The sequence below is a fragment of the Sinocyclocheilus anshuiensis genome, unplaced genomic scaffold (genome assembly GCF_001515605.1).
Source record: "Sinocyclocheilus anshuiensis isolate Anshui unplaced genomic scaffold, SAMN03320099.WGS_v1.1 scaffold283, whole genome shotgun sequence".
NCBI lineage: Eukaryota > Metazoa > Chordata > Actinopteri > Cypriniformes > Cyprinidae > Sinocyclocheilus > Sinocyclocheilus anshuiensis.
In genome coordinates this window covers 4,272,396-4,286,692 of record NW_015549605.1, presented here as the reverse complement: position 1 = coordinate 4,286,692, position 14,297 = coordinate 4,272,396, and the positions used below count along the sequence as shown (strand labels likewise).

The window sequence follows — 14,297 nt, the reverse complement described above, 5'->3', positions numbered from 1 at the left end:
GATACTTTCGATACTCGCGTCAGTATCGATATATCGATACTTTGGATCGATACGCCCATCCCTACTGACCATTGCTGCCTGCTCCCGCAACATGTGTTTCGCTCCTGCGATTTTCGTGTCCACTCCTTTAAACATTCTAATATTGTATATAATTTTGGCGCATCAGGGAGCCGCGATCAGTATGCGGAGTATTTAAATCTCTTTTGAATGAGCGTTCGCGCTGTTCACTTTCACTTTCGATTTCGCGATCACACACACACTGTGTAAAGGAAGCACATCTTGCAAGATCAGATATTTGTCAATGAGCTCAGGATCTGTTGAGTAGCAAATACTCCAGCATGGTCTTGTCAGTCATCTCTCCTTATTCTCGACATGTGATCAGTCAAATCTGACTCCTGCAGCTGGATGCAGGGTTGCCAAGTCTGCGCTTTTTCCACAGAATTTGGCTACTTTTAAACTTTTGCCATGGGTTGATTTTCCCAAGTGGGTTAAAGGTTTGAAATATTGCATAAAGTACATTTGACTGAAATGCTTGTATTGAAATATTTTGCATTCTACCTATGATAAAACTTTCACGGACTTTTACATTAACTGTTCCCTCCTGATGGAGTCCTTAATCATTTTCAAGAAACAGCTGAAAACACATCTCTTTCATCTTCATTTGACCCTTTAACTCTAGCACTCTCTATTATAATGCTAATTCTAATTTTATCTGCTTGTTTTTTTTTTTATAACATTTTTTTTGACCCTCGAACATTTGCACTCTCTATTCTATTTCTATTCTAACTACTTGTTTTATTTCAAAAGAAAAAAAGAGCCTTTAACACTAGCATTCTCTATTCTTTCTACTTATTTTCTTTTTGTTTATTATAAATAATGACCTTCTAACACAAGCATTACCTATTCTTTTTCTGTTCTATTGACTTGTTTTATTTTTATAAAAAAATGGCCCTCTAACACTAGCATTTCCTATTATTTTTCTATTCTATCTACTTGTTTTCTTTTTATTTATTGTAAAAACAAAACAAGCAAACAAACACACAAAAAAAAAAAACTTGCTACGTATACTTTTAGGTGAACCTAAAAGTGTCCTCTTTTTGGAAAACTAAAATATGGTCACCTAGTTTAGCTTTATACAATACAGATTGTTTCACAGCAGCTTCACAGTAATAAACAAGAAAATAACAGTATTAAAAGCAAGTTCAATTATGAAACAAATACAGTTGCATTAATGCCGTTATTCAGTTCTGTTGAGTTCAGTTTAGTTCAGTAGTTTGCAAAGTTAATTAGTTATGAAGCAAACTCATAACTACACTGTAAAAAAGGGATTTTTAAAAAGAGATTTTTCTTTCTAGAGAGAATTTGATCAGTGCTTTCGGTTTGTTTTCTTAAAACAGTAAAATTAACTATTTTAAATGAGCATATATGCTTATTTTCTGAGCATTTAAGAGTACATTAGCATATAGACGTTAGCTTCAAAGCTAGCAGACATCTCATTTTGAAAACTGCGCCCTCAAGTTGTCATTTTTGTCTGCCACATATGTTATTGACACTCAGAAAAGTAACCATTATAGTCCAAAGAAAGAAAGTATAGCTATATGTATAACTGTATACATGGAGGTTGTCATAATAGCCATAATTTGCTACATGCTAATCAGTGGCATGAGGGGATTTATTTTTTTTTAATTCTAGAGAGCATTTGATCATATTTTTTTTTCCCTGAAAGAATAAAATTGTCCATTTTAAATGCATGTATGATGATTTTGTAAACATTCAAGAGTGCATTTGCATGCAGATGATAGCTTTAAAACTAATTGGCTGTGTCTCATTTTGAAGGCTGTGTCCTAAAGTGGTCAAATTTGTCAGCCACATACGCTGCTTTTCTGAGTGTCAAGTAAGAAAGTTACATAGCTTTTGTATAACTGTATGCATGGAAATTGTCACAATACCCATGAACCATGATTTTCTACATGCTAATCAGTTAGCATAAGGGGATTTTCATTCTAGAGAGCACTTGATGAATATTTTTGTTTTGTTTTTTCTGAAAGAGCAAAATTGTCAATTTTAAATGCATATATGCTCATTTTGTGAACATTTCTCTGTTGAAAAAACCAGCATACGCTGGTTAGGCGTCAAAACATGCCTAACCAGCATATGCTGGTTTTTTCAACAGGGTTAAGAGTGCATTAGCATGGAGGATTAACATCAAAGCTAACAGTGCCCTAAAGTTGTTACATTTGTCAGCCAGCTGTATACGTTAATGACGCTCAGTTACTTTTCTGAGTGTCAATGATGTATACGGCCAATAAATGTGACAACTTTAGAGCACTGTTAGCTTTGAAGAGAGAGTCCAGTAGAGTCCAAAGTAAGAAAGAAATGACATGAATTTATAGGAATAACAAGTTTTATAATGGTTACTTTTCTGAAATTAGATATATGCGACCTCCAAAGGAAATGAAACACAAACATGGATTAAAAGCCACAAAACCTTTAATTTGATCTCCTTTTTTGCAGGAGAACGCAGTGAACGGTGACCACCTGTGGCTGGAGACGAATTGCTCCGGCGATCTCTGCTACCTGGGCGAGGAGACGTGCGTGGTCAAGATTGCAGTGAGTATAACGTGGTTAAACGGGTTAAAACGGACGAGAGAAGTCAGACGGTTGCTGTATTTGCAGGGCGAGCTGAAGGCAGAGAAGAGAGTGTCATTAGAGCGTTTTAGCTGTGACATTTTCTTTCATGAGATAATGTTAGGCTGGTGTGTGTTGAAAGGAAGAGGCAGCTATTAGTCTGAGAATGTACAGCAGGTAAAAGGATTTTGTTAGGCTTTTGTTAAAGCGCAGCGCCACGCTCTGATGTTTTCAAGAGCTGTGGCAACTCTATTATTACCACTTGAAGCGGTTGGCAAAATCCTTCCTTGCCTCAGAGGAAGCTTTTTACCGCTGAAGATGAGAGCATATTCCTCTTACAATAAGATGGATCGTTGATGTGTGCATTGGCTTTGTGACAAATTGCTGTGTGTTTTGTGCTGTTCGGTTCTCTTTAAGAAGTCGGCTCCCCGGAGGAAGTGTGCAGCCTGTAAGATCGTGGTCCACACGGCGTGTATCGAGGAGCTGGACAAGGTGAGCGGAGGCAGAAATATCTCTGTAATTCTCATGCACGTCATCAGTATGCCCTTTGCAGATGAACGCTGACGTTTGTCTCTTCAAGCAGACATCAGGAGGGTGATGAAATGGGATGAGAGGGTATAATCTAGGCATTGCAGTTATGTTTTTTTAGGATCAGGAGTAGTTGGTTCCTGCTGTTGCAGTGTTCAAATATATTTGTCAGTGCAATTGCACGAATAGATGTGAAAGGATAACAGTATATAGCACAATATATACTGCCTTGCTGGAAATGTAATGAATAATTTACTGTGGTTTTTGGATTGATTTCATTTATTTAAATGTATATTAGAAATGATTTACAATTTTTTAATATTTCGAAAAATATATATATATTTCAGTATTATGTTAATATATTACATTATATATTAATTGTAATATGTAATTAATTAATATAAATAGTAATATTATATAATGTTATATAATATAATAATAGTTGAATATTTCAATATATTATGCTGGATATTTAATGAAAAATTATTTATATTTTACTAACTATGTGGTAATGTCTGTTTTTGGCTAATATATTGAATTAAATATATTAGAAATGATTTAGAATTATTTAATACTTTAGAGATCACTATTTTTATGATTTTTATAGTTTTTAAAAATATAATTGTAATATAGTGTAAATATTTCACATTGTAAACAATATATATTATATTACTTTATATATTAATTGTTATATATAATGCATGAATATAAAATATAATATAGTAGTTCTATTTATCAGTGCAATTGCATGAATAGACAACAAATAAATATCAAACTAACAGTGTATATTAAAATGTATATTTTCTTGCTAGAAATGTAATGGATTTTTAAAAATATTTTAATAACAATATGGTTATGTCTGTTTTTGGATAATATGAATATTATAAATTATTTAGAATTATTTGATAGTTTAGATTTGTTTATTATTTTTAAAACAATTAACATATTGTAGTAATAAGTGTGTGTCTGTATTTAACATTTAAATTGTATTTTATCAATTGCATAATAGAATAGAATATAGTATAACACAAGCTACAACAATAATAGCTTCTCATTGTATTATAATTCTACTTTCATTATCTCCCTCACAGATCAACTTCCGCTGCAAACCCACCTTCAGAGAGGGCGGCTCTCGATGCCTTAGAGATGTGAGTCCAATTCATCGCCACACGACTTTAAATCATGCTGAAGTTTATCGGATACTCATTGTACTCCATGTGCTATGGCAGAATGAACCCTTGTTGGCACGTTTACATGTGACCCGTTGTGTCTGTTTGCGACAGCAGAGCGTTTTGAGACATCACTGGGTCCATCGCCGGCGACAAGAGGGGAAGTGTCGTCAGTGCGGAAAAGTATGTCACGCCTTCAAAGTTTATTGAATAACTCGTATGCAAAAGTCTAGTATGTTTATGCCATCTTTCACATTCATTGCAGAGTTTCCCGCAGAAGTTCTTCCACAGCAAGGAGATTGTGGCCATCAGTTGCTCCTGGTGCAAGCAGGCAGTGAGTGTCACGTCAGTGTTTAACTCACTGGTTTATTTAACGCAGATTTGTTTCATCTCTTTCTCTGTCCATCAGTTCCATAATAAGGTCACGTGCTTCATGCTACATCAGATCGAGGAGCCCTGTTCTCTAGGAGCTCACGCCGGGGTCATCGTACCACCTTCCTGGATCATCAAAGTCAGGAAACCGCAGGTATGCTCATCTTATCAGAGTTTTATCAGCACTTATGAGAAGACCTGAGCCTGAGGTTTATGTAATGTCCTGCAGGAGATGCTAATGCAAGGTGACTCTAGACTGTGTTTTGAAGCTGGGCTGTATGATCTTGTCTTCTGCACTCAGTTATGCTGATCAGCTTCGGCTTAAATACGCTTCGATGCTGCAAGATTTGATATCAGTAACAGTGTGTTTCATAAAACTCGTCTACATATTTTATATGGAGCTTCTTTCATTGTTTCATACACTGCAAAAATGACTTCTTACTCAGTATTTTTGTCTTGTTTTCCAGTACAAATATCTAAATGTTCTGAAATTAAGAAACATTTACGTGAAAAGCAGAATGACTTAAAGTATGTTCTTAATAATAATAGTAATAATAATAATATATAAAAGTAAGTAAGCAAAATTAAGTAAACTTATGCTTAAAACAAGAAAAAATGGGGTAAAAAATAAATACATTGAATTCAAATTAATTTTTCTTACCACTTTGGCAGATATTTTTCTTATTGTAAGCAAAAATATTTTCAGAAAGCAAACATATCTTGTGCAATTTTGCTCCTCTTGTAAATGTGTCTTGATTTAAGAATGTTTAGATATTTGGACTGGAAAATATGGAAGATTGTTTCCACCACGGGATGAAAAAATAAAGATAACTGCAACATTTTTCTCACAATTCTGAGTTTATATCTCAGAATTTTCACTTTTTTATTGCAGTACTGAGATTCTGGCAAGTCTTGCAAAATATAAATTCAGAATTGCAAGATATAAACTTAAAATTGCAAGGGTGAAAAAGTCAGAATTGTGAGATAAAAAGTCGCAATCACCTTTTTAATTTGTTTTTCTATTGCAAAAAAAAAAACAGAATTGCAAGATACAAAATCAGAATTCTGACAAAAGACAGAATTGCTTGATATAACCTTTGAATTGTGAGATATAAACCAAAAAAATTACAACAAAAAAGTCTCGCAATTTAAAAAAAAATAATAATTTGTGAGATGGAAAAAGTTGCAATTCTGAGAATTCCTAAGAATTGCTTAGGAAATCAAGACAAAATACTGAGTAAAAAAAAAAAAAAAAATTTTTTGCAATGTAAACTTTTAACATCACAGTTTATCTGTTGCCTTGAAAGCCAGAATTTAATTCAAAAACTGACCCATCATATCAACAGTCATAGCAGATATTTAGACCACGCCCACTGATGACACGCTCAGCTATGATTGGTGGATTTATGCATCGATGGGGCAGGTTTTTGAAATGTGGCATATAACTGCTGCTTTCAATTCAGGAGTTGCTCAAAGGGAAGTTGCTTGCTTGTATTCAAAGTGTTTTTGGAATAGTTCAACCAAGGAAAATCTTTTTATTATTTTCTCATCTTCATGTCATTCTGAACCCATATGACTTTTTATTCTTCGATATAAAAGATTTTTTGCAGTATGTTTACACTGCTCTTTTCCTTTCAATGTCAATGAGTTAATTTAGTCTTTTCCTCATTGTATGACTTCAGAAGACTTTAAATATAGTTGGTAAAAAAGAACCGTATTTGCATCAGGTTTCTTCATCAACAGGTTCAGAGCAACATGAGGGTGAACAAGTGATCAAAAGTTTTCCTTTTTGGGTGAACTTTTCATTAAATTGAAAAATAAACATTTCTAGCAGTAATTGTCCAACTTTAACTAAACTTAGTCCTGCTGGAGTTAGTTTTGGTATGTGTTGGCTTAGTCGGCGTCTCTCTCCTGTGTCCCAGAGCTCATTTAAAAACTCCACTCGAAGGAAAAAACGGACGTCGTTCAAAAGAAGAGCCAGCAAAAAGGGGACAGATGTGAGTAGATCTGATTCCTGTCCTGTCCCTCCTTTTAAATGATGCCACAGTGTTTTCTGAGGGCTTTCTTCCCTTAACTCCTGCTCAGTGATCATCTGTCCTCACAGCTCACTGCAGTGGTGTGTGTGTGTGTGTCTGTATTTGTGTGCAAATGTGCATTTATTGAAGTATAATGGAGTGGCTTCTGCAGGAATCGAAATGGCGTCCGTTCATGCTGAAGCCGCTGCCCTCACCGCTGATGAAACCAGTGCTGGTGTTCGTCAACCCCAAGAGCGGCGGAAACCAGGTGATCTAGACACTAATGGAGGAACAATGTACAGTCATTATAGAACAATAAACCCTGAAAGGGTCATAATGACCAAATTACTGTACATTAAACTGCTTAATATGTGACTACTTAGCATAAATATTTCATTAAAAAATGTATGGATGCATTACATAAACAATTTTAGATTAAATCAATATTTCATGTCCATTTATTTTATTGTGTGGGAAGAGAGTTAAACGAGAGATCTGTGTGTCTATCAGTCTGTTGGCCTCTGCCATTCTATCCATCTGTCTGTGGTTCTGTCTGTCCATCCATCTACCTGTCTATCTGTCTGTCTGTTGTTCTGTCTAACATTATGTCTGTCTGCCATTCTATCTAACATTCTGTTTGTTTGTCAATATATCTACCACTCTGACGTTCTGTCTGTTGTTTTATCACTCTGTCTGACGTTCTCCCTGTCTGTCACTGTGTTGCTCTGTCTGTTCTATCTGTCTGTCGTTGTATCACTTAGTCGTTCTATCATTCAGTCTGTCATTCTATCTATCCGTTGTTTCATTTATGACTCTTTTGTTCTTTTTGTCTGTTGTTCTATCACTGTCACCTTCTGTCTGTCGTTTTACCTGTCACTCTCTCTGCCTGTCTGCCATTCTGTCACTGCCACTCTGTCACTCTGTCTGTTGTTCTCTCTCTGTCGTTCTATCTATCTGTCTGTTGCTCTGTCTGTCGGTCGGTCTATCTATCAGTGTTGTCTGTCTGTTGGTCGGTTTATCTATCACTGTGTTGTCTGTCTGTTGATCTGTCTATGACTGTCTGTTGTTCTATCTGTCTGTCGTTCTATCACTGTCATTCTGTCTGCTCTATGACTCATTCTGTCTGTCTGTAGTTCTATGATTTGTTCTATCTGTCTGTCGTTCTGTCACTGTCATTCTATCTATCACTCTGTCTATCATTCTGTCTGTTGCTCTATGACTGTTATTCTATCTTTCTGTTGTTATATCTATGACTGTCCTTCAGTCTGTCTGTCATTCTGACAATATTCCATTCTGTCTATCACTCTCTGTTGTTCTATCTGTCTGTTGTTGTCTCTGTACCTGTCTGTCGTTCTATCTATCACTGTGTTGTTCTGTATGTCTGTTCTATCTGTCTGTCATTCTAACTGTCACTCTGTATGTCTGTTGTTGTATCACTCAGTCGTTCTATCTATGACTCTGTCTGTTGTTCTGTTTGTCTGTTGTTCTGTCTGTCACTCTGTCATTCTATCATGCTGTTGTTCTGTCTGTTTTCTGTCACTCTCTCTGTTGTTCTATCTGTCTGACGTCAATCACTGTCTCTCGTTCTATCACTGTTTAGCTGTTTATCTTTCTCGTTCAATTTGTCTATCTATCTATCTATCTATCTATCGTTCTATCGTTCTATCGTTCTTTCTATCTAACGTTTTATTGTTCTATCTATCCTTCTATCTGTCATTCTCTCTGAATGTCCTTCTGTCACTCTGTCGTTCTGCCACTCTATCTGTCCTTCTGTATGTGTATCGTTGTGTCTGTCTGATCTTCTGTCTGTGGTTCTCAGGGGACGAAGCTGCTGCAGATGTTCATGTGGATCCTGAACCCTCGGCAGGTGTTTGATTTGTCTCAGGGAGGGCCCAGAGAAGCGTGAGTCTCTCGATTTCAGCGCTCTCTTTCATTACATTTCAGATCATCTCTCCCTCCCTTAATGCACTTTAACCCACCATTTCTTTGTCCTGACCACATTAATTATGTAGTCGTTGGATCTCAGCAGTGCTGTGTTCTGTGAGGGAGTTCAGTGTTCTAGAAGCTTCTCTCCCCGCTGCCCACCGCCTCAGTAATTGAGCCGTGAGGCAGCAAAGCACAGGCGATGGGCTCTGATGGGCTCTACCGCTGACAGAGAGAGAGAGAGAGAGAGAGAGAGAGAGAGAGTATTAAGATGGGAGGGCAGACACAGCTGGGCAGCTGGAGGGCTTTTCTTCAGAGCTGTCTGACAGAGCTGTGATTAAACTCCCTCTATTAAAACAGAAAACCAACACGCACACATGCAGTGGCCCCCAAAACATTTAATCCACACTTAAAAATCTCATTGCATTAGAAGGAAAAAATGAAAATATGAAATGAAGTGTCATTTATTTCAAAGAAAACTATTTTTCATGCCAAATGGTTCCCAAATTAATTGTTTTATTAGGTTTTACATGATGAATGAACATTGAAAATGAAGACAAAATTGGTAACACTTTACAATAAGGTTCCATTTGTTAACTAAATTTATGCATCGACTAACATTAACTTAAAATGAGCACTAAACGTGTTACAGTATTTATTCATCTTTGTTAAAGTTAGTTAATAAAAATACAGCTGTTCATTGTTGGTTCATGTTAGCTCAGGTACATAACATTAATAGATACAACTTTTGATTTTAATAAAGTATTAGTAAATATTGGAATCAACATTAACTAAGATTCATAAATGCTTTAGAAGTATTTTTATCGGTTGTTTGTTAACTAATGTAGTTAACTGATGTTAACAAATGGAACCTTATGTGTTACCACAAAATGCTTTAGAAAACACGTCTAAAGCATTTATTAATCTTAATTTCAAAATGTACTAATACATTTTAAGCTGTATCTGTCAAAATGATTTAATAGACCTGAGCTAACATGAACTAACAATGAACAGTTGTAGTTTTTATCAACTAATGTTAACAAAGATGAATAAATACTGTAACAAATGTATTGCTCATAGTTAGTTAATGTTAGTTAATGCATTAACTGACGTTACTAATAGTACCCACTTTACATTAAGGTTAAGTTTGTTAGCATTAGTTAATTTACTAATGATAAATATATTGCATTTACCAATCTAGGTTAATTATTAAATATATTGTTGTTCATTATTCCTGTTCTTTCATAATACATGCTTACACAACTTGTAATGTTAAATGTACTGGTATATAAAAAGAAATTAACGTTAATAAATGCTGTAAAAGTATTGTATATTGTTAGTTCATGATGCCTAATGCATTAACTAACGAAAACAAATTCAACTTTATTGTAAAGTGTTACCAATATCAGTGCAAAATGGCTCTGAAATGTGAAGTTAGTTGTGATAAAATGATACTTGTTTTGATATTGTTATCTAATGCATGCAACTACTGTTCAGGGTCTTTAAACAGCTCTTATGTTTGGATTTGTTAAGCTAAATGGAGTATTCTGTTAATTGGCATTCTAATTGCTTGCACATGCATCAGTAACACACAACACTGTTGTTTCCTTCGGTCCGTCAGGCTGGAATTATACAGGAAAGTGCCAAATCTTCGCATCCTTGCCTGTGGAGGAGATGGAACGGTAAGCTGCAATGCATGTTGGGATGATCAGGGATGAAGTTTAGAGATTTTGGACGCACCCCCCTCTGGTGACAAATGTGAGGAACGACAACGAATGCGCAGTGACAAAACACTGTAATTAGCTAATGGTGGCTCTGTGCTTTGCAGTGTCACGCTTTCTTGTGGGTAATTTCTAGATCTATGACTCCTGTGAGATCAAACTTGGATTTCCTGGGCGTTTTTGTCATTTCTGACCCCGGGTTTGAGTGGTTTGTCCTCTTTTGTCTAGGTGGGCTGGATTCTCTCGGCCTTAGATGAACTACAAATGAACCCACAACCTCCTGTAGCTGTGCTTCCTCTTGGTACAGGAAATGACCTTGCCAGGACACTGAACTGGGGAGGGGTGAGTCAACTCATCTTAAAGCATCTTTACATTAAATGATAAATAAATAATTGTATAGCCCAGACATCTGCATTAGTCTGATATGATCGGGCTGCTCTGATTGGCTGAGAAGCTGTGATTGTGCTGTAAGTGAGGCACTTTATAGTAAAAATATGTCTAAATTGTGTCTAAATTATTTTGTAAAAAGATATGTCTAACTATTTTTTTTAAATATGTCTTGATTTTTTTTTTTGAAAACAACGCCTAATTTTTTTTAAAGGTATGTATGTATGTATGTGTGTATATATATATAAATAAATCTTGTTTTTTTTAAATGTCTAAATACGAAAAAAAAAAACTACAAGAAATTTCTTTATATATTTTTTTTTAAAGTATGTCTGAAATGTTATCTAATTTAAAATAAAAAACTTAATTTGTTTTAAATGTCTTAATATCTATAAAAATGTATTTATGCTTTTTAAAAACTGTCTTAAATATTTTCAAAGATATGTCTAAATATGTTTAAAAATGTCTCATTATATTAAACAATTGTCTAAATATTTTTTAAAAGTCTTAATATTTAAAAAAATATGTCTAAATAATTTTTAAAAATATATTTATTTTCTAAGTGTCTAAAATGTAATAAAAGATATGCCTAAATATTAATCTTGGTATGTTTTTTATGTCTAAATATTTTTCTAAATATTTTTTTTTAAATGTCTTAATATCTACAAAAAAGTCTATATTTAAAAAAAAAAAAGTATGACTTAAGATTTTAAAAAAGGATATGTTTAATTAAAAAAGGATTAAACTCTTAAAATTGAAGGGGGTCTGAATACTTTCCGTACCCACTGTATATATATATATATGTCTTAATACTCTTTTTAAAAATCTCAATGTTAAAAAAAGTCTTAATATCTTTTAAAAATGGATTTAAATATTTAAAAAATATTTTTTAATATTTAATGTTTTATTAACAATTTTCCACCCTCAGAATTAATCTATATATTTAAAATAATTATATTTGAAAAAGCAATAAACGTCAAATTCATATTAAAACTGAATCTGAATATGTAACTTTTGCTGCAGAATTATGATGTGGCTGAGAGGCTGTGATTGTCACTGATAAATGCCGCTCATTATTTTCTATTATACTCTGACTGTGTGTCTGGCCTTGGAATCTGGAGGCTCCCAGGTTTTTTCCCGTGCCTCAATCTGAAGTCTATTATTAGCAATGAAGCGGGTGTAATGATCATTTGAATTGATGCTCTAATCATTGCGATTGATGTCAAGGACAGTGTTTATGGCAGGAGTAAGCCGCTCTCACAGACAGTAGCTGTGATGTTTCAGGGTTACACAGACGATCCGGTGTCGAAGGTCTTGTGTCAGGTGGAGGACGGGACGGTGGTGCAGCTGGACCGCTGGAATCTGCAGGTGGAGCGATCGGCCGTTCAGCCGGAGGAGGGAACGCAGAAGGTGATGGCTGTGTTCATGCTGACACAGACATTGGGTTGTGTTTATACGCTGCTGATATGTTTGTGTGTCTGTTCTCAGCTTCCTCTAAACGTGTTCAATAACTACTTCAGCCTCGGCTTTGATGCCCACGTCACCCTGGAGTTCCACGAGTCCAGAGGTCTGTGATGCTCTGTCCTACTGGAGACCGTAGTTTACACTACATACATGAGGCATTTTAATAGCTGTCAGTGAAGGTTTAAATGCCCTGAACACATTCTTTAGTCTTTTAATAGTTTTGATATTCTTAAAATATATATTTAAAAAATGTGTACGTATTTTAGATCTAAATATAAAAATAGATACATCCACATCTAAATAAAAGTGTTAATATTTTAGTCTTAATACCTTCAGATTTTAGTGAATATTTTTTTTAAAGCATCTTAGTATTATTTAAAAATACATCTTAATATTTAAAAGAACGTCTTTATATTTTAGGAGATATAACAACTTCATATTTTTTATGACACAAATGGTAAAAAAATGTCTTAATATTTTAGTCTTAATGCTTTCATATTTTAGTCAATATTTTTAAAAATACATCTTAATATTATATAAAAATGTCTTAATATTAAAAAAAAAGTAATATTTTTATGACACATCTAAATATTTAAAAACATGTCTTAATATTTTAGTCTTAATGCCTTAATATTTTAGTAAAAAAAATTAAAATTCATCTTAATATTATTTAAACTTGTCTTAATATTTTAAACCAAAATCTTCTTAAAAATCTTTTTAAAAAACTTGTCTTTAAATTTTTATAAGACACATATTGATATTTTTTAATTGTCTTGATGTTTTAAAAAACATGTCTCAATATTTTAGTCTTAATGTCTCTGTTTTTTTTTTTTTTAATCTTAATATTATTTAAAAATACCTTAAAGTCCTATATAAATCTTGATATTGTAGTTTTTAATTATCCATTTCCCACCATTAGAATCAAGCAAGCTGATTTGGAATTAAAAAGTAAAATAATTATGTTTTCCTTCATTTAATTATCTAACATTTGCTGTATTCAGTAATGTAACCTGGATTTGCCATTTATTTATTCATATTAAGGTTTTATTTAAATTGGAATGTTATTTGTAATTATTTTAATTGTATTTTAATAATTTATTTTACATTTAATTATATTACTTAAACTGCGATGCATAGATTAAATGTTTAATGAGGATAGTGAAAATTATTATTTAAATGTAGTTTACTTTTAAATGCATTACAATTATAGCCAATATGTTTAAATATCTTTTTTTTTTTTTTGGCTGTTCATCTTCCAAGGGGATGCAATTTTTTTTGTATGTAAAATATATTTTATGATTGTCATGATTGGCTAATTAGTTATGAGTTCAGTTCACATTATCGTTCATTAGAGACAATTTGCTGAATACTGAATAGATATTGATTTGTAAAGTAAATGTGGGCGGGGATATGTTAATCATTATATGACATCATGATCCATGAAATATAGTGTATATTGATATGTGGCACATTGAATGCTTTCAGTTCATAGTTTTCTATGATTTGACATTTAATAAATTTGGTCTTTAATAAGATGTCTTTATGTATCCGTTGTTTCTCTTGCTCTGAGTCATAATCATTTGTCATTTGTGTTCCTTCACAGAAGCCAATCCTGAGAAATTCAACAGTCGCTTCCGTAACAAGATGTTCTATGCAGGGGTAGGCCGAGCTCCCGTCTGTCTGACAGACTGAGTAAGTGTGTGTTTCAGTGTGTGTTTTGTCCCCTCAGGCGGCCTTCTCTGACTTCCTCCAGCGGAGCTCCAGGGATCTGTCCAAGCACGTCAGGGTGGTGGTGAGTATGACACTCCCATGAAAGCAGTGCTTTGACAGGACCTGTCCGCTCATGCTAACTTTACCATTGTTCACCTGATGTTCTTCTTTGTAATTACTTTCCTTCTTTATTGGCAGTGTGACGGTACGGATCTCACACCCAAGATCCAGGAGCTGAAGTTTCAGTGCATCGTCTTCTTGAATATTCCCAGGTGTGTGCAAACATAGGGCTCGATCTCAGGAAAAGGTGCTGTTTTTTAATCATGAATTCTGGTAGTATCTCTGTTAGTAATAAATCAGACATTAAAAAAAAAAAATAT

At 34.1% G+C, this 14,297-nt stretch overlaps 1 protein-coding gene across 5 annotated transcripts in view; it reads left to right on the top strand.

Annotated features, from left to right (window-relative positions):
- Nucleotides 1-14,297, top strand: part of dgki (diacylglycerol kinase, iota) — a 47,208-nt gene that overhangs the window by 21,660 nt on the left and 11,251 nt on the right. For 2 of the 5 annotated variants that reach the window (XM_016447657.1, XM_016447654.1), the window contains exons 3-18: nt 2,515-2,610; nt 3,046-3,120; nt 4,248-4,304; nt 4,443-4,508; nt 4,591-4,659; nt 4,735-4,851; nt 6,620-6,694; nt 6,885-6,980; nt 8,532-8,614; nt 10,257-10,317; nt 10,585-10,698; nt 12,028-12,153; nt 12,232-12,310; nt 13,811-13,866; nt 13,937-13,999; nt 14,116-14,189. In XM_016447657.1, the coding sequence (XP_016303143.1) occupies nt 2,515-2,610; nt 3,046-3,120; nt 4,248-4,304; nt 4,443-4,508; nt 4,591-4,659; nt 4,735-4,851; nt 6,620-6,694; nt 6,885-6,980; nt 8,532-8,614; nt 10,257-10,317; nt 10,585-10,698; nt 12,028-12,153; nt 12,232-12,310; nt 13,811-13,866; nt 13,937-13,999; nt 14,116-14,189 (1,307 nt within the window). Of the gene's footprint in view, nt 1-2,514; nt 2,611-3,045; nt 3,121-4,247; nt 4,305-4,439; nt 4,509-4,590; nt 4,660-4,734; nt 4,852-6,619; nt 6,695-6,884; nt 6,981-8,531; nt 8,615-10,256; nt 10,318-10,584; nt 10,699-12,027; nt 12,154-12,231; nt 12,311-13,810; nt 13,867-13,936; nt 14,000-14,115; nt 14,190-14,297 lie in introns of all 5 variants that reach the window. The other 3 variants (XM_016447656.1, XM_016447653.1, XM_016447655.1) reach the window with 2 other exon arrangements.